Here is a 24,073-nt window from a genome sequence, read left to right as displayed (position 1 = left end):
TTCTTACCGATTTTAGTGGTATGTTCAAAAATGTACTAGTTTGTTTTTCAGATCAAATTAAATCTCGCTAAAATACCATTTATTAAGTTAGATCCGATCCTTAAATTTAAAAATCAATTTAATTTAAGTCGATATGCGGAGCTGAAATGTTATCGAGCCATGTGGCACTCGATAACTTACCAGGGCCGACTGACCCAATTCAGTTGTTGCGCAGCCCTGGTTTTACATTGTTTTTACGCTGGCATTAATTAGAATTGGTAAATATACGTTTGCCACCGTAACCATATAAAAGTTCTTCGGTTGCAATTAAGTTGTCAGTGAAGTAAAACTCAAAACCAATTGGAAAATCGGCCAAAAACGCTAGGAAAAACAGAAAACAAAACACACACGCACACACACACGGGGATACACGCAACCACACGCACACACACATTGAAAGAGGTGCACACGTCAGTGCCACGAATTCCATAAAAAAAAAACAAGAAACCCAAAGTTTAAGATAAAGTCAATCCGATCCCATTGGAACCGGAAGATATATGCCAACTACATGGTGAACCCTCTCTCGTTGCAGTCAATGTCGATAGCTAGCGCTGCGCAGCCACCGTGGATATATAATCGGTCCTTCAGATAGCCAGTCCGCATATATATTCCCGATTTCCCGACTTGTTTTTGTTTCTCCTTTTTTTTTTGTTTTGTTTTTCGGTTTGTTTTTTCCCCCTCCCGGTAACTAGGATAGTTAGTAATATTTTGTAATTGAAACGACGATGGCGGAGGATTCGGCTGCTTTGGAGAGTTCCTACGATTTCTCCATCGTTCAGGTGGGTTTCACTTGGTTTTCTTATAGAGGGAATTTGTGTGCTGATCATGATCCCTTTAACCCTTTTGCAGCCAGACGATCACGAATATGGCGAGGTGGATACACGCTTGACGGGCAGCTCCAACGATCTGTCCTTGTTACAGGTGAGTAAATCCGGTTATAACCCAGCATGGCCGGAAGAAATAGCTAAATAAAGGTGGAGGTGTATCAGTGCTTAATCTTTAAAAGTATCTTGAATTACTAGGGAATCCATTTGCGTTTCATAGTTAGGATCGGTTTATAGTCTTCACTGTTAGGACTATCATCAATATTTACAAGATCTTATGGGGATGAAAATGTGACTATAAAGTTTTGTTTAAACAGCTTTCACTTTTCTTATAAGATTTACTAGTTCTTGTTATGTCAAACTATTGCAATCTAGAAACTCGGTATGATTTTTCATATTTCCGTATGTTGAGGGCTAGTGTTTCATGTGTAAGAACCTTGAGCAGTTAAGAATAACCAATATAATCTATATTATCCATATTTCAGAATGTATCCGCCAGCACAACGAGGGGCACCGAAGGCAAGGGCCGTTTGGACAGCCTTAAAGAGAATCTGTACAAGCAGCAGGTGAGCTTAAGAGGCGAAAACACCACCATACAAACCTATAACCCGCAATCCCTGCTTTCAGGAACGCCTAACTGCCTTAAAAGAACGCGCCTTAAGAAAGTCCCAGGATGGGCGACGCAAGCCCAGCATGAGTGACTCCATGGAGTCGCTGAAGACGCTGGGACAGAAGCTCACCGTGTTGAAGACGCGCTCCGGCGACTCCTCCACTCCACTGGTCACGCCCACAAAGGACAGCGCCCCCGGGGATGTGTCGCTACTCCAGACCAGCGGCAGCGAGAAGCTACTGATGCTCACCCAGCGCACGGAACAGAATCGCGCCCTATTGGAGCAGCGGAAAAGGGACATGGCAAAATCTCTGCTCTCCGTCAAGTCGAATATTGGCATTGGTCACCAAACTACCGCGGAGCTGGGCTCTTCCATGACGGATCTGCGGCAGGTGGCGTCTACCTCCAATCCGCCAGTTTCCCGCCACCGTTCGGCCTTAGATTTGGAGGCCCAGGGTCAGGAGCCGCTGGACGAGAGCCGGGTGAAGTTGCTCAGGAATCGAATGAAGATCACGGAGCTTAAGCAGGGTCGTCAGGAGCAGGAGCTGCAGGAATTGCGCACGGAACTGTCCAAGCGCGCCAATCTCATCGAGCAATTAGAGCTATCCGGTGCGGAACTGCAGCGCACGCTGACTCAGCGAAATGAAGAGTTGGAGCAATTGCGTCTTGGCCAAGAACGAGCAGAAGTGGAAAAGAAGGTGACGGAGGGAGATAGCCTGCAGCAGCAGGAGCATTCTCGCCTCCAGGGAGAGGTTTTAGTCCTAAGAGAACGACTGGCAGAGCTGGAGAACGTCAACGATCTGCTAGAGACGACCCGCTGTGAACTTCAAGAGGAACTGACCACGGCACGCGAACGGGAAAGGCAGCGGGATCTGGAGCTGGAGCAAGAGCACGAGAAGTCTTCCAGCAGCCCGCACTCGGATACAGCGTCCACGGACGCCCAGGTGAGCGTGGAGCTGGCCAAACAGCTCCAAGAGCTGACCAATCAGCTCTCCGACCTGCAGGCCACCAACGAAGAGCTGCGTCAGCAACTAGCCGCCCAAACGAAACTTCAGGTGAGCGATGAGGTTGTTTCCCAGCGCCTCGAGGAACTGGAAGCCACCATAGCAGCACAATCCTCGCAGTTGGAGGAGCAGAAGTCGGCAATGGCTGCCCAAAGTGAAGAGATCGCGGAAAAGACCACGGAACTCAACGTCCTTAATGTGAATCTGCGTTTGCTAGAGGAGAAACTGGCCCAAAGCAGTCGTAGTAAACCTCTGTTCCTGGACGATCATGTGGAAGACAGTGCGGCCAGCAAGCAGCTGCTGGAGGAGGTGCAGCAGTTGAAGCAGAAACTGGACGAGTCCAACAAGGCCAACATCAAACTGAAGCTCAAGTGCAAGCAGGCGGAGAAACAGCTGCAGAAGCTCCAATCCCAGGATGGCCAGCAGCAATTGGCATCGCTGGCAGCGGATAATGAGGAGCTGCAGCAGAGGATCACGGTCCTGGAAGACGAGAAAGGGCAATGGCAGTTGGCCAACATGCAGGAGGAGGAGGAGAAGGTGGAGGTTCGCCAGCCACCCCAATCGCCGGAGTCCAATCCTCTGCAGTTGGAGGCCATTCGCCTGCTGGAAGAGCAGAAACAGGAATTGCAGCAGGCCCTGGAGGCACTGCAGCAAGGACACGAGTCTGCCCGCGTCGAATCCGAGCTGAGCGAGGCCCAAATGGAGGAGCAGCTAACCCAACGCGTTCAACAACTCGAGCAGGAGGCCCATGAACAGCGCCAACAGCTGGACACTTTGCAGATGGAGAAGGAAACGCTGGACAAGAAGCTGACGCACTACATCAACGAGAACATGGAACTGCTGGATAAATTGGAGAAGCTCAGCTCATCCAGTTCAGCGGAATCCATCGAAATTGTGGAGCGCCAGCAGCTGGAGTGCTTTGGGCAGAGACGTCCGGCCAGCGAGGGTGATGCCCAGGAGCAGAAGCAAGTGGATCCACCAGTGCCCAGCCACGTCAGCGAGCTCACCCAAACGGAGGAGGAGGATTCCTCCAGCGAGAGTCTTTCCCAGCTAAGAGAACGCCTCGAACTTTTTACCCAGGAACGCGGAGAGGTACTGGACAAGCTGGAGCAACTGTCGGCGGAGAATTTGCAACTCCAGGCCAGATTGGAGGAGAGTTCCACCTCACTGCAGATGCTGCAGCGTGAACGTGAAAAAGATCTGATCTCCTCCACGTCCACCTCGTCCAATCTGTCGCAAGAACTGAGTTCTATGCAGCGATCCTCGGAGGTGGTGGCCACTTTGGATGCGGGCGAAGGAGGTCCCGTGCTCTTTGAGAAATGCGAAAAATCTCTAAGCAAGCTCAACTCGGAATTGGAGGCGTATCGCAAGGCTAACGATAGGCAGGCCAAGTTTAATGTGTCCAAGAAACTGGCCAAGGAGGCCAAGAACTGTCACACCCAGTTGAGCGAGCTTCTCCACAAGGTAAAAGAAGCCAGCACGGCGGTGGAAACTGTGACCGTCGTGGAGACAGTGGTGGCCGTCACCGCTCCCAATGGCAAAGCTCTGGCGGAGTACGAGCAGCTTAACGCCCAGAATGCGGAACTCAAGGCGGTGATCTCCCGCTTGCACCAGGAATTGGATGAACTGAGGGATAGCTATTCCGAAGCAGAACCACCGTTGGCCATAGTTGGTTCCGAGTCTCAAAGAGAAGAGGAGTTCCTGCAACTGCAATCGCTGCTGGAGGATACACGCTCTTCCGAGGCAAAGCTACGTCAGGAGATCGAGGAGCACTTGGAGCAAATCAGGGAACTGCGTCAAATCGAAGCCGATCAGTTGCAATTGGTTGCCAGGCAGAGTGCCGAGATCACACAGCTTCAGCTGCAAGCGGAGCAGTTTGATCAGACGCTGAACGCTAGGGAAATGAGCCATGAGAAGCAACTGGAGCAGCAGACGAGAATTCGGCGAGAGTTGGAGGCGCGCGCTGAATCCCTGGAGGGCGAACTGAGCATCCTGCAGGCTCTAGTTGCCGAGCAGAAGCAGCAACTGATCGAGAACCTAAGCGAAAATGAGCACAATATGAACCTTAAGATGCTAGAACTGCAATCCGCTCAAGAGGAGCTGGTGGAACTGAGGGCCAAAGAGGATCCGGATCAGCTCAGGGAGGCTCTGCGCATTAGCAAGAGTCTGGCTGCCCAGCAGGTCAGTGAGCTGGCTTCAAGCCAGGAGACTATCGATGCCCTAAACCAGCAAATCCAGGAGTTGTACCAGGGAGTGGAGCAAGCCCGCCAGGAGGAGCAGCTCAAGACCCGCGAACTGCGCGAAAAGCTCAAGAAATATGCCCTTAACCTCAAGAAGCGAACACAGGACAATGCCGACCTCGAGCAGAAGGTCCAAGAGCTGACCAGTCAAATCCAAGAACTGCAGGAGGAGGCCAAACAAAAGGAGTTGGAACAGGTGGAGCGTGAGCCCATCGTGGATACCCAACAAGTGGAGCAGCTGCAGCAACAGATTAGCAAGCTGAACGAGGATCTGAAGGCCAAGATCCATGTCAATCTGGAGAACCGCGATGCCCTGCGCCAGCTGAAGCAGCAAATCCAAGAGCAGGAGGAACTGATCCAACAGCGCGATGCTGAGCTTCAAGATGCCAATCTGGTTAACAAGGAATTGCGGCGCGAGCGCCAAGAAGCTGAGCAAGAAGTCTTCCAGCAGGGCCAGGAGAACTCCAGACTCAAGCAAGAACTCTCCCAGCGTCAGCAAGAGATCCTTAATCTCGAACAGAAGCTGAGGGAACAGCCAACGGCTGTCGAAGATTTGCGGCTTCAATTAGAGGCAAAATCTAAGAAGTTCGAAAAGTCCAAGGAGCTGATAAAGCATCGCAATGCCACCATTCAAGCGCTGCAGCGAGAACTGCAGCAGTTGCAGCAGGATCAGGACAGCCAGGTGGAACATGTGCGAGCCAAGCGGGCAACGCAGGAGCAACTGCATCTGGAGAAGGACGAGGAGGTGGGCATTCATTTTGTCTATCTTTTCCTTTTCATATTTGAAGTCTGTGATATTCCAAAATAGATTGCTGCCCTTCGCCAGAAGATTGACCAGCTGGAGAGCCAAAGGATCAGTGCTGCCGAAGGCGAAGGCGATGGCAACATTACCAAGATCGCACAGCAACAATTGGAATCCCAATCGGTTAGTATGATAAAATCAGTTGGCTGTCAACCGCCTGCCTGTAAAGTAATGTTTCTGTTTACCAAATACTTTAAATTACAGCAAGCGGATTCCCTTAGGGACTCCGATAGGGAGCAACAGGACCTTCGTATCCAACTGACAGCGGCACAGCAGCAGCACTCTTTGCTGGCCCAGCAGTATGCCAAAGATAAGGCCACTTTTGATTTGACCATCGACCGGCTGGGGACGATTCACGAGGGCATTAAGGCCAAGCTGCAGGAGGATGCCTCGTACATTGAGTCGCTGGAGGCGCAGAACTCGGATCTGCAGGCCAGAAGCGCTGCCCTTGAAGAGCAAGCCGCCAGCCAGGCCAATGATCGGGCGGCGGCCGATGATCACAGGCAAATACTGGAGCAACAGCTGCAGGCACAACGCGAGCAGGAGGAGCAACAGCGCCTGCAGGATCAGCAGCTGCAGGAGCGACTGCAGGAGCTTGGCCAACGGGAGCAGGCTCAACAACGCCAGCTCGAATTGGTCACCAGCGAAGCGGAAGAGTCCAGGCAACAACTGGCTAAACTGCGAACGGACTACGAATCCCTGCTGTCTAAACATGCTCAGCTAACGGCCAACGCCCAGGCGGAACGGGAGCAGCTGAGCAGCCACAGTCAGGAGGAGCTGGCCGATCTACACCAGCAACTGGCTGCCAAGGAGGCGGATCTGCATCGTCAGCGACAGGTTTATGATGCCAAGCTGGCCGCCAAGGCCACGGAACTCGATGAACTGGAGTGTGACCTCAATGGCCATGTAGAACGCGCCACTGCCGAGACACGAGATCTTCTCCAGCAAGTGGAGCGCTCACAAGAGCTGGTGAAACAACGCACGGAGGAACTGCAGCGACTCAACGAGGAGTTCCAGGAGGTGGAGCGCGAGAGGTCCACTTTAAGTCGAGAAGTGACCATGCTGCGTTTACAGCAAGACAGCGCCGAGCAAGACGTGCTGGAGCTCCAGGAACTGCGCATGCAGGTCATGCAGGACAAGACCGAAATGGACAATCTGCGCACCCAGATTGATGCCCTCTGCGCCAATCACAGCCAGGAGCTGCAGGCCTTGCAGCAGCAGATCGCCGAGCTGGACACTCTGGGTCAGAATCAAACGGACGATCAGGTCTACATCGAAACGGAGAACAAGCGGTTGGCGGAGCAGCTAAGCGAATTGCAGGCTCAGCTGGCCAGGCAGCAGCAGCACCAGCAGCAGATTCATCATCCTGTTGCCCAATCTCAGCAGCATCCTCCACCGGCTTCCCTCTTCTTCGGCGGCGATGCTTTGGCCGCTCCCTCACCCTTCGATGAAATAGCCCAGCCGATAAGAGTATCCTCGCTGGCGGCAAGTGCTCCGCCGCCTATTCCCCCGCCACCCACTATTGAGGATCTGCAACGGAATGTCTCCGATCTGGAAAAGCATGCCCAGGATCTGGAAACGAAGCTGCTAGCGCGAAATCAGAGTTTGGCGGAGCAGGAAGAGCGACGCCTGCAGTTGGAACAGCATCTAAGGGAACTGGAGCTCTTGCTTAGGGAACGGGATCAGCAACTGGCCGAGATAAAGGCGGCCAACGAAGAACGTGAGCGCTTGGCGGCGCTGGAGAAGCTCATTCAGCCGGCGGCAGCGCCCACACTGGACATGTTCTTTGGCGGACAGGCTGGGGAAACGGTGCCCGATGCAGTGGGTCACCATTTAGACTTGGGCCTGCCGCAAACAGAGCCAGTGGAGGAACCTCTCATTCAGCCCAAAAAGGCCTATCTTTGCCAGCCGAAGCAGGAGCATCAAGAGCCGACTGCTCAATCCATTGATTGGGGTGTGGACGAGGATCCCTGGGCGAGTGCCGCCACCGAGGCGCCCCAAACCGATGTGGAACCCCTGCACGCGAGAATCGCCCAATTGGAGCTACAGTTGGCCAGTGCCGAGCAACAGAAAACCGAGCTCCAGACCAAGGCCGCCAAGCTAATGAAACGACTAAAAGAATACAAAACGAAGGCAACGACGACAGTGACAGCCACTCCCACAGTCACAGTGGATAATGATCTGGATTCGGCTATTATTGAGGAGCTTAAGCATCAGCTCCAGTTGCACGAATCCCGTCAAGCCAAAGCAGAGGAGCTACTGCAGCAGCACGCCCTGGAAAAGGAGAAGCTAACGAAACGGATTGATGTACTGACCGCAGGCAATGATCGTATGGCGGAGCTGAAGGAGCGCCAAGACATGGATGTGCAAATGTACCAGGCTCGCATTCGGGAGCTCCAGGAGAAGCTCAGCCATCTGGACCAGTGGGATGTGCCTACTGCTGCAGCTGCTCCCATTGCTCCGGCTGCCTCTTCAGCCTTAAGCGGCGATGAAGCGGCAAGGATTGAAAACCTGCAAGCGGAGAACCAAGATCTGAATGCCGAGTGCCAGGAACTGCAAGAGAAACTGGAGGAGGAGAGACGATTAGCCCAAATGGCCCAGGAAATCGCGGCACAGGTTCAGTCCCAAAAGGAGACCCTGCAGGAGCAATTAACGGAACGCTTGCAGGAGGTGGAGGAGCTAAGGCAGGCTCAGAGCAATGTGGAGGAATTACAGGCTCTAAAAGTGGAGGTAGAGTCCCTCCGACAGCTTCAGGGGGAGGTTACTCAGTTAAGAAGCCTGCAGTCCGAAGTCGAGTACTTACGGAGCCTCCAAGCCGAACTTGAGCAATTGCGTGGCCTTCAACCTGAACTTGAGCAACTGCGTGGCCTTCAACCCGAACTGGAGCAGCTTCGGGCCTTCAAATTGCAGCAGGACCAATTGAACAGTCAGAAAATTCAGGAGGATCATCTGGAGTTCCAAAAAATAGAACAGGAACACCTGAGGAACCTCCAGGGCGAGGTGGAGCAGCTGCGGAACCTGCAAACGGAGGTGGACCAGTTAAGAAACCTTCAGCCAGAAGTGGAGCATCTTAGAGCCCTCAAACTGCAGCAGGACAACCAACTACAGGAGCTTCAGCAACTGCGACACCAACTAGCGGAACTGGAAGCACTGCGCACACGCGACCAAGCCGAATTGGAGGCACTTCGTCAGAGTAGCCAAGGTCACGAAGCCCCGCTTGACGTCGACTCCAGGAGCGATGAACAGATGGCCCAACTGCAGGAAAAGGAAGCTGAGATTGTGCATCTGAAACAACGCATCGAAGAGCTAATGCGCGAAGACCAAACAGAGAAGCTGGTCTTCGAGATCCTGACGAAGAACCAGGAACTGCAAATGCTACGCATGCAGGTCAAGCAACTGGAGGAGGATAGGGAGGATCAACAGGTGGCTGCGGCTCCTTCAACGGGCGATGGGGAATCTGTGGAACAGCTGCGAGTCCAGTGCCAACAGCTTCAGCAGGAAAAATCCGACATGGAGGAGGAGCTGCGCGTGCTGAACAATCATGTTCTCAGCAGCCTGGAACTGGAGGACAGGATGAAGCAGACGCTGCTCCAGCTGGACACTAAAAACATCGAGATCACCGAACTGCGACGGTCCCTGGAGGTCCTGCAAACTCAAAATCTTGTCCAGAACCCCGATCCACAGCAAATTCCCGATCTGGCGGTAATCAATCAGCAGTGGGAACAGCTGGTGGAGCAAAAGTGCGGCGAGGTTGCCAGCATTTGGCAGGACCATCTGGCTCAAAGGGAGGCCGCCTTCAAGGCGCAGCTGGAGGAGATTACCCAACAGCAGCAACAGCAGGAGCAGCAGCAGGAACAGCCCCAGAACCAGGATCAGGGTCAATCCACGCAGGTGGAAGCCAACAGCGACATGATGCTGAAAATGCAAAAAGCACTAGAAACGCAGGAAATGGAGATTGTAACGCTCAAAGAGCAGCTGGCCATTCGATCGGCGGAGTATGCTCGCCTAGCTGCCCAATACGATCCCTTCCGGCTGCAGAATCGTGGAGGATCCGGTGGCAATCCGGCCGCCGTCTCAGCTGGAGGACCACCGCCCTTAAATGCCAACGAACCACTGCCGGAGTATGTGCTCAAAGCGGATTTGGACTACGCCCTGATGATGCTCCACCAGCGGGACATGCGCGTCGAGGAGATGATCCTGGAACTGGTGCAGCTGCTCGAGGAACGTGACCACCTGCAGCTAAAGCTATCGGACACGCTGCGGCAATTGGAAACTGAGCGGAGTCGCGTTAGCGATGAACGTGAGTAGTTTATATATATATATGTATAAACCCGATCCTAACATATTCTGAGTTGTGGATATATAGCAGCCTGTCCCACAGCCTCCTCATCAGCCGCCTCGGGCAGCAGTCCCAGCAAAACGAGCAGCGCCGGCAGCAGCAGCGAACTCCTGGGCTCCACGACCAGTGCAGCGGGCAGTGACCTCAAGCAAAAGTGAGTGGGTTATCTATATTGTCCAAGGATTAAGTACTCAAGATTGTTATTCCTCTCTTCAGGCTTGCAGAGTTGCAGACGGTGAAGCATTCCAAGGACAAGGCCATCGTGGACGAGCGTGAGCAGCGCCTCCAGCAGATGATCCAGCTGCAGAAGGACATGGCCAAGCAGGGATCCGGCTCGCAATCGGCTTCAGGACCCGGGTCAGGATCAGTAGTAACAACAGCAACTACAATTACACCGGCACCAACACCAATCGGCGTGGATCTCTGTGAGTTGAAACCACCAAAATATCAACATTTGACCATTCCCTAACCCAAATCTATATTTGCAGCTCAATCCGGATTGCGTTCGCCATCGATGATGCTCATGGACTGGATAATGGGCAGCAACAACAACAAGGAGGAGGAGGCGGGGGCGACGGGTCACCAGGCCTCCGGCTAACCCCCTCCCAATTCCCGGCGAGGACAATTGCGAACCACAGATGCCTGGATCCCCCTTACGACTAGCACTTTAATTACGAATCATTACTTAACTTTAATTCTGGCCTTCCTTGCGCGGACAATGGCGATGTGGCGATAGCGTTAGAGTTCTTTATACGATATTATGTACCTTGGCTAGCTGAAAAGCCCTCCTGCCACCCCCTTAACCGATCGAGCCGTTTTATGTTGTAGATATGTAAAAATTGTATAAAAAAAAAACGAAATGAAACGAAGCAGAAGATAAAAAAAAAAGAAAATCTAACTAAAGAGAATTTAGGAATTAAACCAAAATATATAAAACAAATATGCTTTAAATGTTTTATTCGCAAATACTAATGTTTTTATGGGTTAATTTACACATACATATATCCTGCTGTGCTTAAAGTGGATTCCTAACATGGATATACATAGAACCATCATCAAACCATCAGCCAACCATCAACCATCGCGTTTATCTTTCATTTTATTTAAATTTATTTCAAATGATATTTGATGTTTAATTAACAATGTTTCATTTTATTTTTCCTTTGAGAAAAAAACACTTAGTTTTTAAGATTCATGCTGTAATTATTATAATAATTGTTTTTCTCGTGTTTGTGTTGTGATCATCCCGGCCATCTCCCCATCGTCTTCACAGGCGACGTCTACGCATTTCTTTGATTTTGCGGCTATTTTGCGAGGAGATTTTTGGGTGTGTCTGTGTGTAGAGTGTATAATTGGTTGATTTCAATTAAATAATGCAATTGAATGCTAAACGTATCGAAACAATTGTTGAATGTTAAGTTCCGTTTCCACATTTTATTATTATTGTTATTATTATGTTCATATATATTGTGTTTTTTCTTTTTGCTACAGCTGACATCAAGTACATTTTGCTTATGATTTGCTTGTCTTTATCATTTGTTTTTATTTTCACTTCTCTTTTTATTTACTTTTAGGTTTTTTGTTTTCTGTATTTCTAGTTAAACATTTAAATACGAGTTTCCACATGCCTATGAAAATACAGATACAGCGATCATGCATGTCGGCGAATATATATTCTTGTATAAATCTATATACCCCTTTTCAATGCTTTGCAAACTATATTAAAAAAAAAGTAACCACAAACAATGTCAGTAAAAATATGTGGGGGAAATGAAAATGGTGTAAAACAAGTTGTATCGCCAGTTAGTTACTCGGTTTTCACATGTCTAAAGCGAGTAAATTGGGGGCGGTACGAAAGGAACCAAGTGGCTATGGTGGATCTATACCTATGGATCCATGGGTAGTGTAAAACATCAACAATGCGTCTGTGTTTCGTTTGTGACAAATGTGTGTGATTTTTTTTTTAAATTGATTGATTTTTCTGCACTTATTAGATCATATATATATCGTATCAGATATAATTTATGGTTTTCTCTCAATTTTACTGCTAATTAGGCTTGGAAATTTTCTCAATTCGGCCTTGGCAAACAACACAAATTACATAAAGGTTTGCTTATAGAAATTCATTATACTCGTATAATATTTATATATAGGGTTCTTGAGTGGTGTGTATGTTGTGTGTGTGTGTGTGTGGTTGTAGTAATTTTACCACCGAAATGACTAAAACAAAACTTAGTAAATGCAAATGCCAACCAAAAACAATAATGATTCTATATAAATATATATATATAGTTCCCGCGCGTTCGATCTCGTTTCAGGAGTTAGAGAGGGACAGACAGACAGTGAGAAAGAGAGATAGGACGAGGGGTGAAGCAACTTTTCTTATAGAGAGCGTCGGCCTTGCAGAGCATTTTATTTTTTTTTTGAAGCTTTTTCATTGATTGGTTTTCTATACAAATGTTCCTCTTTTTTCATTTTTGTTGGTTTTGCATTTTGCTCATATTTATTTCTTTCGATTTAAATTTTACAACTAGGTCTTCGTGGTTGAAAACAAAAAAAAGGAACTAAACAAAAAAATATTAAAACTGAATTTTATTCTCACACTTAAGTAACAAGTTTGTGTTTTTTTATTTTTATTTTGTATTCTCGTCGAAAAGGTAGGATAAGTTCTATTTAATGATAATTTTGGTTTAATCTTTGAAGAATTTCACTTTTGCCGCTTAAAATGCATCAAAAACGAATAAAAAAAAATGGGTTCCGAAACTTTAAAAACTAAAATTCTTAAAAATTAATAATAGCGAAACGAAATGCAATCGAAAATCTGAGCAATATACGTATGGGATCTAAGTAGAAGTGAACTTTTAATATTTTTTTCTTGTGAGATTTTCCCTTTAAGCGAACATACGATTTTTACGTCTTTCCTATACTTTTTTCCCTTTCTCTGCTGTTCTTTTCATTTCTTTTTTTTTTTTTGGATTTTGTCAGCTTTATACTTTCTTTCCTATGGTTTGCTTCATTTGCCGATGATGGATTTTAATGCTTCTGCTGCTGCTACTGTTGTTGTTGTTGTAGTTGTTCTTTCGTTGTGGTTGCTGTTGTTAGTTGCTGCTTTTGCTGTTGCTGTTTGATGGTGTTGCCGCTGTTGTTGTTGTTGTTGCTGCTGCTGCTGCATGTTGCATATAGCATGTTTGCTGGCGTTCGTTTATGGCATTCAGAGAAAGAATTTGCCCATCAGGAGGCCTAAGATGGCCGCAGCAATGGCAATTGCAATGTAAAAGAGCGGAATCTGCTTCTCAGCCAGAACTGGGGCATAGGGCTCATTCACCTGCTTGATGGCCGGCGAGCTGCGGTAACGTGTTACTTGATCCTGCTAAAACAAAAATTTAAATAGGTTAATGGGGGTTTTTGCAAAAGCCACTGAATGATGAGTGTCCAGCACTATTGGTAATATCTCCTTATCACAATAATTGACTGTGCTTATTTTTCAATCAAATCCTATGTAGAACTGGTAATTGCCCTTTCAAGCTCTTTACAACTTCAGCAACACGTAGTCAACATGATTATAAATTTCGACGTAGAGATATACTCAATTAATAGGACGAATAAACATTCTAAAAGTTAAAAAAGTATTGTTTAAGCCCATTACAATTTCAGCTACATGTTCTCAACATTATTATAGATTTTTTAAGACATATACAGAATTTTAAGAAATTGTTCAATATAGTGTATATCGAATTAAAGACTCTAAAATGTAATAAAAATATATTATAGCCCACTTCGCTTCTGCATTTTAATCCCGTATGTCTAAAGCAACAGTAATCCCTTAATGTTTTTACTTGAAATCAGGAAGACATTTTTTTTCGACTCAATATAACAATCATTAGCTTGTAATTATTAATTTATACAGAACCATACCTTCAAGTGTAGATTTTCTTTTCGCAGTTCGTTGACTGTCTCACGCAGCGCCGATACCTCTCTGACCAGCGTGTCCACATCGTCTGACGACGCATCGGGCAAACTCGAGGGCTGCATTTAGGGAGTATACATTATATAATTACAATATCTTAGTTGGTTTCCCAAATCCCTGAAGTTCAACCCACCTTATCCTCGCTGGAGAGCTTAGGCTTGCTCTCGAGCGCCTCAGCACTGGCTGAACTAGTGTTGGCGCCCACGCTTCCGCCGCCGGCACTTCCGCTTCCGACGCCGATGGCCCCGCCACCGCTGTTGTTCTCCGCATTCGCCTCGGCGCTGGGCATCTCGAACACGCACTTCAGTTTGGCGTCCATCAGCTGCTCCGGCTCCAGTTCCTTCCACTGCGGGAGAAGAGGTAAAGATTCGTGCTTTAAAAAATGCCTATGTACTTATTAAATGACCTAATCATCTTAATTATTAGGTGACAAAAGAACCTTAAACATTTTTTCACCATTGTAATTAGGTTCGGTAATTGTGATGATATTCAAAAATGGAGAAGAATAAAAGATTCACAATCTAAAAAATGCCTATGTACTTGTTAAATGACCTAATCAACTTAATGATTAAGTGACAACAAAATTGTATATATTTGACTACCATTATAAGAAAATTTGGCAATTGTGATTATATTACCACAGCTAGAATAAAAAAAATACTAATTTCTTGACTACGGTGGTACTTTAGTTTATCTACGATCAAACTACTGCATGTTAAACTTAAGTTTCCATACGTTTTATAGATTCGAAACCAATTTTTAGTTTAATATGATGTAATTTATATGTTTCTGTCATTTGGGTTATTAGTTTCTCTGCTTACCAACTTATTCAAATCGGTTAGATCAGCATCCACGGGTGCCAGGACGCTCTGCACCATGAACTTGTGCTTGTTCTTCTCCTGCTGATCATAGATGAATGGCTGCAGGCAGACTACAAAAGGAACGTGGTTAATAACTCTGAAAATGGGGTCTTCGATTCCAGTAATACTCACTCTCCACCTGAGTCGTTCGAAAGGGCAAGATCTTGCCGATGTTTGGACGTACGCAGTAGCGCTTCGGGGCGGTTGTCTTGATCTTGAAGACCAGTGGCAGAGAAGAATTGTTGCGCAGAGTCATGATTGTGACGACGGGTCGGTTGAAAGGACCTGCAAAAATGGATGGAAAATAATTAAAGCAAACAAATATAATAAGTTGAAATATTTATGATTATATGGACTAAGATATCAAAAGAATTTTATGATTTTACATGTTATTTCTGTGGGGATATCATTCATGCGCAGCAATGGAACTTTGAATTTGTGTTAAGATTTTTAGGATTATTGAATTTATTATCTTTTTTTTTGTCATGATCTTGTGTTTACAAATAAAACTGGCATTTCCGCACTTCTAAAAATTAATGCAGGCGTTATCGCTCTTTTTATTGGATGCACCCGATTAGTCACACTCTATTGATAATAGCCCCACCCGGCCATCCACCCCACTTTCGCACTTTCCCTGATTTTCTTACTTTCCCGCATTCCCCACTCTCCCTGATTTTGATGTCACGTCACGCTCATTACGTCATGGCACACTGACCAGAAGCTAATTTCTCGTTGGACTTAAGTCAAAAAACATTACTGGTAATTGTACATATAAATTTAAGTTTAATTTTAATGAAAGTAATTTTTACACTATGTGCATATTTACTTTGAGTTATGCAGGATATTTTTAAAATTGTTTCTTGAAAGAAAGTCCGAAGCAGAAAATAAAAAAAAAGTTTCTTACTTTAAAAATTGTCCATATTTTAATTTCTTAAAAAAATACCGGAGAAGCTAATTTAAGTGCAGATTATTAATAAATAAGAGCCAAACAAGCTTTTATTCTTTAAAAAAAATTTTTTTATAAACTATTTTGTTCAGCTTCAATGATTAAAAATCTTTGAATGGTTGGCATAATAAAAGTACATATTTTTGACCAAAATTTGTATTGAATGGCCCAATGTGCAATGCCCAAAGCAAGTTCAAATTAATTGAATTAAAAGCAAAACAAAATCGAAAAGTGGCACAAAAGCCAAAAAATGAACTAAAATACCGGAGAGTCGTATTTTGAGTACCCTTTAAAATGAAGTTATTTTCCTACTTATAATACTACTGTACTATGAATTCATTGTGGGATTTAATGTTGGAATGCTCGATAATTAATTAACTATAATAAAATAAATTCATTTTTTGTAAACAAACAGCACCATTTGTATGTGATAAGCCAAACATTTTTTTTAATCTACAGGGTACCAATTAAAAATCGATCGCAGGGTCGGCAACATTTTTTTCTTTATCAATTCGGACAGCGGTAAGTAAAACCAAAAAAAAATAGAGGCAAAAACAACAAATGGAATAGTAACACGGATTTCTTTGTTTTTTTAACATGGCGTGTGCGTGTGCTTGCTTCAGTGCGAGTGCGAGTGTGAGTGTGTTGCTTCAAGGAAATTTCATTAGACAAAGTCGCGTCATGCATGTGTTTTCAACCCTCCGCCGCCCACACCCTTAGCGATCTAACGGGAAACGCGGGGAGAGGGTGGAGCAAAAGAATGGGGCTAAGGCTCACACACACGCGCGCACACACACACAAATATTAAAATATTTGCGCACAGTGGGATGAATGGCATGTTATTTGTTTATTTCATTAAAATAATTCGCAGGAAAATACCGACTTGGTCGACAAAGGAATAACGCTAGTTTTTGAACATTTTTGGTATTATATTTAAAGAACTAATATGACTTTTTATATAACCGTTTAGATTAATTAAAATAAGATGTATTCAGTTTTTACGGACTTATTTGAACTTTACAGTCTAAGAAAATCTAGTGATTTATTATTTCGGGTGTCCAGAAAAAAACATTTTTATAAAGTTGTAACAACAATTAATATCTTTTGAAAACAACTAAAAGTTAAGGTTTTATTTTGGCCATTTAAGCATTGGCCATCATTTTTAGCCTGTCGCGCCCACTGTTCGAGCTTTTAGCTGTCATATTGCATTGTTGTTGCCGCTGCTGCTGTTGCTTTTTGGCCAAAATTCAGAGTAAAAGACAAGAAAAAATTAAAATGGCCCATGACAAGGTTTTGCGTGTAAAAATAAAATGCTAGCACAAAAACGCAGGACGAGCGAGTGAGAGAGAAAGAGAGGCAGAGAAATGGCGAGTGCAAGTGAGAAAGAGAGCGACGCCAGCTGCCGGCATCAAAAATAAAATAAAAAGAAATTAATAAAAGAGCAAAAATAAGAGGAAAGAGGAAGAGCAGACGAAACACGTAGTCCCAACAAAAACACCAACAATAAAAATGTGTCCAAAAATCGTACGTGAAATAACAACAAAAACAACGGAAATTATTGATAAGCGAGAGAGAGAGAAAGAGAGCGAGATGGGCATACTTCGCCGAGAGAGGAAGCATGCCGATGTGTGCGTAAGAGCGAGAGGGACAGGGCGAATTTTGCAGTTTGCTCTTTGCAACAAATTGGAGGTGAATTGGCTTTTTTGGTCGATATGCAGCGACCTTCCCCTCCCTCCGTTCCCTACATTCTTATAAAATACATTAAGTAAATTGAGTTAAGTGAGACGAATAAACTTACCCACGAAACGCAACTCATGCTCTGGGTCAATGGTCAGCGGAAGATCATAGAGTGGTTTGCTCATTGCGGCGGCTGTTGTTGTTGTCGCTGTAGCTGCTGTTGGGGATTTCGCTCTCTGCTTTGCGCCTCTCTTCTTTTGATTTTAGTTTTTTTTGTGCGTCCTGTTTTCGCCCAGTTATTTTGTTGTTCTTGTTTTTGCTGTCAAGGAAATGCACACGAAATTTTTATTAAAATACACACAAACACACGGAGATGGGACACACACACAACCACCCACACAACGCACAAAAACACACATGTACTATATAAAAAGAGGGATTTGGATTTTTTCGCTTACGTTTGCGTTTTTTGCCCAATATTTCAACGAAAGTTCTGCTGTTTTTCGCTTCTTCTTCGTTTCGTTCGCCTCTTTTTCTTTTTTTTTTCTTTCACCCGTTTCGCTCTCACAGGCGAAATATCGGTAAATTTATGCGACCACACACACACGCATGGACAAAAAAAAAGGGGAGGAGGAGCGAGAGAGAGACACAGTCACACTCACACGCACGCACAGGCTTTTTTGCAGAAAAATTCGGGGAAAAAGTAACTACGATCAACGTGCGCTTTCTTCACCGACTTTCAGCTGATTTTGCTCTCGATTCGTTAGCTGTACGTGGTTTTTCACACTTCGATTTCTGCAAAAACTTCAGTTGCAAATGCAACATGCAAAAAAGCCAGATATTCTGCCAGAAAAAAACCGCTTGAAACGCATGCGTCACTAGAGCAATGTGACCAGGGCGGTGGAGAAAGATAATCGATGTTAATCGATGTATTCAAAGCATCGGTAATATCGATGTTTGGCAAGTTTATCTCTCTTTTTTACTGACACTTACGTTGTTGCTATCTCCCTCTTTTACTGACACGGTTGCCTACGTTCAAACACAAAAATACTGAAAACGATTTCGTGGGAAGGAGACCATCTCGTTTTCGCTGGAAATTCAATTCTCTTATCTTTCCAGCTCACCTTTAGTTGGGATATTTTCAAAATAATATTTTGTAGCTTAAAAACATTACACACATTAAATGGTTAAATTAATTAGAGTTATCGACAAATATACAACCGCCCTGGCAAAATACCATATTTGCTTAGATATACTAAAAAATTGCTCGTTCTAAAATGCCAGGTGCTTGACACCGCTATCCTAGCGCAGGCACATACCTTTTTCTTGCCCATCTCTAATTGCCAATTGGATATGGATTTGGCAGTAATGATGATTCAAATTCAAAATTAACAATCTTGTTCGTTAATATAATCTTAGAACCCTTAAAAAAAACCAGCGAATTTCATTTAGTGCTACTTAAAGTATTTTTATTTGTTTACTTTTGACTTAAGTGTATTGTACACTGTAGCTGCATTCTTTTAAAGGTTCTTAAAATATTCGTACTCCTAGAATTTCGTATTACCGATCCAGAATTTAATGCTTATTGAGTTTTTTCTGCCCTTGAATTTTACAAAGTTTCTCTTAAAGTCTCCTCTCCTAAAATCAAAGTTTTTAACTTTCGGCCACAGTGTACAATAAATAGAATCCTTGAAATATTAAAATACGCGGTGTTTTGTAAAGAAGAAAAGTAAAAATTTCGATGCTAACGCTGAAATATATAAGGACAGTAGAAAATATATACATTACATATTCTAAGCTGAATAAAACTATACTTAATTCACAATAAATTAAAATCTCAATAAATTAAAAAAAAGTAACTTAGTTTTGTAGAATAGCGGCTTAAGACATTCGCTTGTAAGCGCCGACACCAGCTGTTCGATAACGATAGTCGTGCGGCGGGGGCGGTGGGCGGCGGGCGATAGACGCGGTTGCCTATCGGCCGGCGAAGCAAAAGCCAAAAGTAAAGTAAAATAAAAGCGAATCAGCGGGCATAAAGTGGAGTCGGAGCAAGCGAAACTGGGTTAAAACCATGCCCACATTCTGTGGCCCGGATAATCTATAATCTGTAGGCGAACCATTGTCACCGTCGAGGGTGAAGAGGGGGAGGAGGAGCGTCGCCAGACGGGCTTATAAATTATGGAGCTACGCGAGTTGCGCGGTGGAAATGGTGGAAACGGCGGAGGAGGAGGAGGAGGAGGAGCGGGTGCACCCGGAACATCTGGATCAGCGGGAAATGGAAGCGGCAACGGAGCCCCGAGTCCCGAACTCGGTGGCATCTGCATTGGCGGCGCCGCCGGAGGCCAGCGAATGCCCACCAAAGCGGACATATTCATGGAGCAACTGAACGCCACCAATGCCAAGAAGGTGGCTCTGCTCCTGGTTCTCGGGTTCATCGTCTACCACGGCCTGCTCAACTGGAACTACGGTGGGTCCAAGGTTACAAATAAGGCATCCCACTATGTACATGGGTTTACCATAGTCATCCTTTTCATTCCCTAAGTATATCCTATAAAGTTTAAAAACTACATCTACATCAAACTCATCATAAAAACGAGAATATTTTTGGAAATCAGACCATCATATAGATTATGATTTTCAAATTTTGACAACTTAGGTAAATAATAACTTTCATTGATAGCTTGTTCATATAGGATTGTATATTTTTTTGTTATAAGATAATGAGTCAGTTTTATTATGATTTTTTTTTATACATAATAAATCTAACTTAAAGGTATGACTAATATAAGGTTTTACTTTCTATACCTTATGACTGTCATTTAAAATAACCACTAGATAACCGAAACTTAATCTTGTATACATATAAAATCCTAAATAATATCATAAAGTGCAATTTCTAGATCTTAAATCCATAAAATTATAGTTTCCTAATCTTATATTGATCTATCAAATTTGTTAGATAGCATTGATTTACCATACCAAATACCATTTACCATTACCATACCACTTTACATTGCTCTTATGGGAATTAAAACCCCCATCAGGTGTTTGTAATGGCGGTGTTTGGCCCCTGTCACTCTCCCATTGATATTGATTTGTCCTGTTTTCCCGCAGGCAGCGACTCCTGCCAGTGGCTGTTGTCCAAGGGCCGATTCAAGGGCGACAACGAGTGGCAGCCATACGGGTGCATGGTGCACAAGTACTCCCTCACGTGAGTAATCAACCCACATTCCCGCCGAGATAACCCATCCACCCGTCCCGACCCATTAATGACTCACCCCAGCCGAAATTCTCATTATGTATGGTGTTTGGTGTACTTACAGTGACACTAGGCGCTGTTTGCGTTACCTCGCCTTCTTCGACAACAAGAACAACTTCGTGTTCATTGGCGATGATAGTGTGCGGCTGCTCTACGAGCGATTTGTGGAGCAATTGCGTCTGCCGCTGGCCGCCGATGAGGTGGCCGACGAGGAGGACAACAACGCCTCGGCGACGGATGGTTCGGCACGTTTCGAGGACAAGAAGCTGCACATGCTGGCCCAGTACATTCGGGCGGAGGAGGTGAGTCCGGCGCTGGTGGAGCAGCTGTATCGCCTGGAGGCCGAGAAGCAGCTGTCCTCCGTGTACGTGGTGGGCTTCACCTATGCCGGCCTGCTAGCCGGCAATACCACGGACGATGTGCTGAGGCAATATGCCGCCAATCTCACACTGCTGGTGGCCCCATTTCATCGCCTGGTGGCGCAAACGTCACGGGTGCTTTGGAAGCTAGCCGATCGGGTGGACGAGGAGAAATTGCCTCAGAGCTGGAAGCTACTGCAGAACGAGCACATAGATCGCTTGAATTATGTGGCCAGAGGTGTTTTCCGGTACACGGAAGCCAGCGTTTGGGAGTCCGCCTGGCACATAGCCAATGGTCTGCTGGACAACGCCATCGATGGTCATCAACTATGCGCCCATGGCCAGCGACTGGAGGTTCAGCTGCTGTGGAACATGTACTGTAATGACTATATGAACTACAACGATGGCACCTGCTGCAGCAGTTCCGAACCGCACACCACGCTTCAGATTGTGGCATATGCCCTGTTTGGAGTCTGCATGACCCTCGTGTGTGGGATGTGCCTGCGCAGATGGCTGCTCCACCTGCGGGGTCAGACTTTATACGTGCCATTACAGCAGCAGCAGCAGTCTCATGATGGCGGACGAGCTGGAGGAGCACCTAGCAATGCCTTATCCGCTCTGATAACCGACTATGGCACACCCATGGTGGCGCTATCACTGCTGGGCCTTATTCTGGCCTATTTCTACCTCTGCGATCGCACCAACTTCTTCATGAAGGAGAACAAATACTACTCGGAGTTCAGCTTCTGGATACCCGTGGGCTATGTCTTCGCCCTGGGACTGTTCTTCACGGAGGACTCACGGTTCACCAAGGTGCTGAATCGCGATCAAACGGACGAGTTGCGTGGCTGGATACTGCTGGTGGTGCTGATATACTATATGACCGGAGCACAGCGAGTGCTGCCCATTCATATGCACATTAAGCTGCTGATCTCCGGCTACTTCTTCCTCACCGGCTACACACACTTTACGCACATGTGGCAGACCGGCGGCAGCGGCTCCCTGTTCGTGCGCTTCTTTCAGGCCATGTTCCGTGCCAATTTTCTGAGCGTGCTGCTGTGCTTCTGCATGAACAGGCCGTATCAGTTCTACTACTTTGTGCCGCTGCTCTCCTTCTGGCTGTGCGTGGTGTACTTTGTGCTCGCCCTACCGCCACGGATTTCATCCGCCTCGGTGGACGCCAATCCGCTGCACTATCTGTATTTGGTGTGCAAGTGCATTGGCTGTCTGGGAGGCATCACGGTGCTCTTCATGTCGGAGGTGTTCTTCGAGCGGATCTTCGTGACACGACCGTGGAAGGCACTGTTTGTGACCACAGACGATGACCTGCACGAGTGGTGGCACCAGTGGAAGCTGGACCGGTATACAGTGGCCTTCGGCATGATCTACGCGGCCTGTTTTCACATTGCCCAGAAGTACAATGTGTTCGATGACAACAACCATGGAAATCTGTTTTCGAGGCGGACCTCCATATCGGTTACATTGCTGGCCCTGCTGGGCGTCGGGGTGTACACCTCGTTCTCGTTCCTCTGCCGCAACGTTCAGAACTGCGAGGAGATCCATTCGTACATACTTTTCATCCCGATTGTGGGCTATGTGGTGCTGAGGAATATCTCGGGCATCCTGCGCACTCGCTACTCGGCGTTCTTCGCCTGGTTTGGACGCATCTCGCTGGAGCTGTTCGTCTGCCAGTATCACATTTGGCTGGCCGCCGATCGACATGGAGTTCTGGTCCTGCTGCCCGGCTTCCCCACGCTCAACATGATCATCACGTCGTTCATTTTTGTGTGCGCCTCGCACGAGGTGCATCGCCTCACCCAAATCCTGCTGCCGTATGCGGTGCCCAGCGACTGGCGTCTGGTCATGCGCAACTTCGTCATCTTTCTCATCGTGCTCATACCCGTCGCCCGGTCGGACGGCATGTTCTGATCCTGAGCGATCCGCAATCCAATTGCCGCCCAGTTAGTGACCCCAAAGTATTCGATAGATAGAGCAGCCCTTTCGGCAAAAAGCAATAAGAGCGAACACAAGTGTTTAACTCCAGGGTGGACCGGTTTAATATGCAAGCTTTAAATGCTAAAATCCCTTTGCCATATCTCAATTCTTTCTAAAAGATACACACTTATTCTTAGGACCATAGGTCTTATATTTCATGCATTTTTGTTTAAATTCAGACAAGACAATAATTAAATTTGTTAATGGTTAGTTCATGTTCTAAAATACATTATATTCGATTATACTCGGATTCAGATTATTTTTCACTCCAATCCTATTTATTCATATATCTTAACAAATCGAACCACCCTAGTTTATATAGTGCGTGTCATAGCTATAAGAAGAATGTTGTAGCCAAGTCTCGAAACGGGAACTTAAACTTCACTTAAATATTTCCGCAATCTGCGTTTCTTGTTAATAGATCAAATTTCTTTAGATAAATTTATTTACACGATTTAGTTTTATGCAATATTTTTTTATTGTAATGTATATTTTGAAAGCATATTAATTGTATTCAACTTGTTCATATAATGGTTGACCCTACTCGAAACGTAAGTACCTTAATTCGACTTAATTTTTAGGTTTAAAGCTCCCAAATATTCTGTATACTTTTGTTTAAGAACTAACCTTGTCAACGGGATCATGCAAATACTGCCTTAAATCGATATTTGTTTCAATCACACAGAAGCTTGAGACAAATTTCAGAAATAATGGCTTTGACTTAACTATGCAATGCTCTTATGGTTCTGAAACGCACTGTAGGCACACACTAAACTATAAATGTAGAAACACAAGATATATATGTATATATACATATTTTACTTATGTGTATACAATCTAGGGTTAACATAGTTTTAATTAAATTTTGCACAAATTACTTAACAACTCACCCGGCCATACACACTCACTCACACTCACTAAAAAAAAACACAAGCAGCGGCAAACCAAATGTATGTATAAAGCAAGTGAATAAAGCGATGGATATATACTTACTTGACCCACTGTAAGCCACCGGGCGGAAGCCATCGACCGGAAAATTTATCACACTTTTCGCATAAAACCCACTGTGGACCGGCTGGCGGCCACTGAACTGGGCATCCTTTTACGCGGGCACACGGATGTCGGAATGTTGGAATCCTGAAATGTCGGAGT

At 45.7% G+C, this 24,073-nt stretch overlaps 3 protein-coding genes across 7 annotated transcripts; 2 read left to right on the top strand and 1 right to left on the bottom strand.

The window, feature by feature from the left end:
- The first annotated feature begins 126 nt into the window (after window positions 1-126).
- On the top strand, window positions 127-10,798 carry lva (lava lamp). 3 transcript variants are annotated; one of them, XM_017086655.4, is made up of 10 exons: window positions 127-257; window positions 572-818; window positions 889-960; window positions 1,349-1,429; window positions 1,491-5,462; window positions 5,526-5,642; window positions 5,724-9,819; window positions 9,886-10,012; window positions 10,075-10,283; window positions 10,347-10,798. In XM_017086655.4, the coding sequence occupies exons 2-10, from the start codon at window positions 765-767 to the stop codon at window positions 10,454-10,456; spliced, it is 8,838 nt and encodes a 2,945-aa protein (XP_016942144.2). In that variant the 5' UTR covers window positions 127-257; window positions 572-764; the 3' UTR covers window positions 10,457-10,798. The 3 variants fall into 3 exon arrangements, with proteins under 3 accessions (XP_016942144.2, XP_065724078.2, XP_070853626.1); XM_065868006.2 differs by lacking the exon at window positions 127-257 and having other exon boundaries at window positions 300-818; window positions 9,889-10,012; XM_070997525.1 differs by lacking the exon at window positions 127-257 and having other exon boundaries at window positions 302-818.
- Window positions 10,799-12,435: 1,637 nt separating this feature from the next.
- On the bottom strand, window positions 12,436-18,199 carry Vap33 (VAMP-associated protein 33kDa). Of its 3 annotated transcripts, none has more exons than XM_017086667.4 (7): window positions 17,767-18,199; window positions 17,430-17,627; window positions 14,818-14,970; window positions 14,647-14,756; window positions 13,959-14,171; window positions 13,774-13,884; window positions 12,436-13,228 (listed from the first exon to the last, which is right to left on the bottom strand). In XM_017086667.4, the coding sequence occupies exons 2-7, from the start codon at window positions 17,491-17,493 to the stop codon at window positions 13,070-13,072; spliced, it is 810 nt and encodes a 269-aa protein (XP_016942156.1). In that variant the 5' UTR covers window positions 17,494-17,627; window positions 17,767-18,199; the 3' UTR covers window positions 12,436-13,069. The 3 variants fall into 3 exon arrangements, with proteins under 3 accessions (XP_016942156.1, XP_016942159.1, XP_016942158.1); XM_017086670.4 differs by having other exon boundaries at window positions 12,436-13,225; window positions 17,767-18,198; XM_017086669.4 differs by having other exon boundaries at window positions 18,046-18,195.
- Window positions 18,200-19,249: 1,050 nt separating this feature from the next.
- On the top strand, window positions 19,250-23,913 carry LOC108019042 (N-acetylneuraminate (7)9-O-acetyltransferase). The gene is made up of 3 exons (XM_017086666.4): window positions 19,250-19,775; window positions 20,423-20,519; window positions 20,632-23,913. The coding sequence occupies exons 1-3, from the start codon at window positions 19,487-19,489 to the stop codon at window positions 22,853-22,855; spliced, it is 2,610 nt and encodes an 869-aa protein (XP_016942155.2). The 5' UTR covers window positions 19,250-19,486; the 3' UTR covers window positions 22,856-23,913.
- Window positions 23,914-24,073: the final 160 nt, after the last annotated feature.

The sequence above is a fragment of the Drosophila suzukii genome, chromosome X (genome assembly GCF_043229965.1).
Source record: "Drosophila suzukii chromosome X, CBGP_Dsuzu_IsoJpt1.0, whole genome shotgun sequence".
NCBI lineage: Eukaryota > Metazoa > Arthropoda > Insecta > Diptera > Drosophilidae > Drosophila > Drosophila suzukii.
This window is presented reverse-complemented; position numbering and strand designations above follow the sequence as displayed.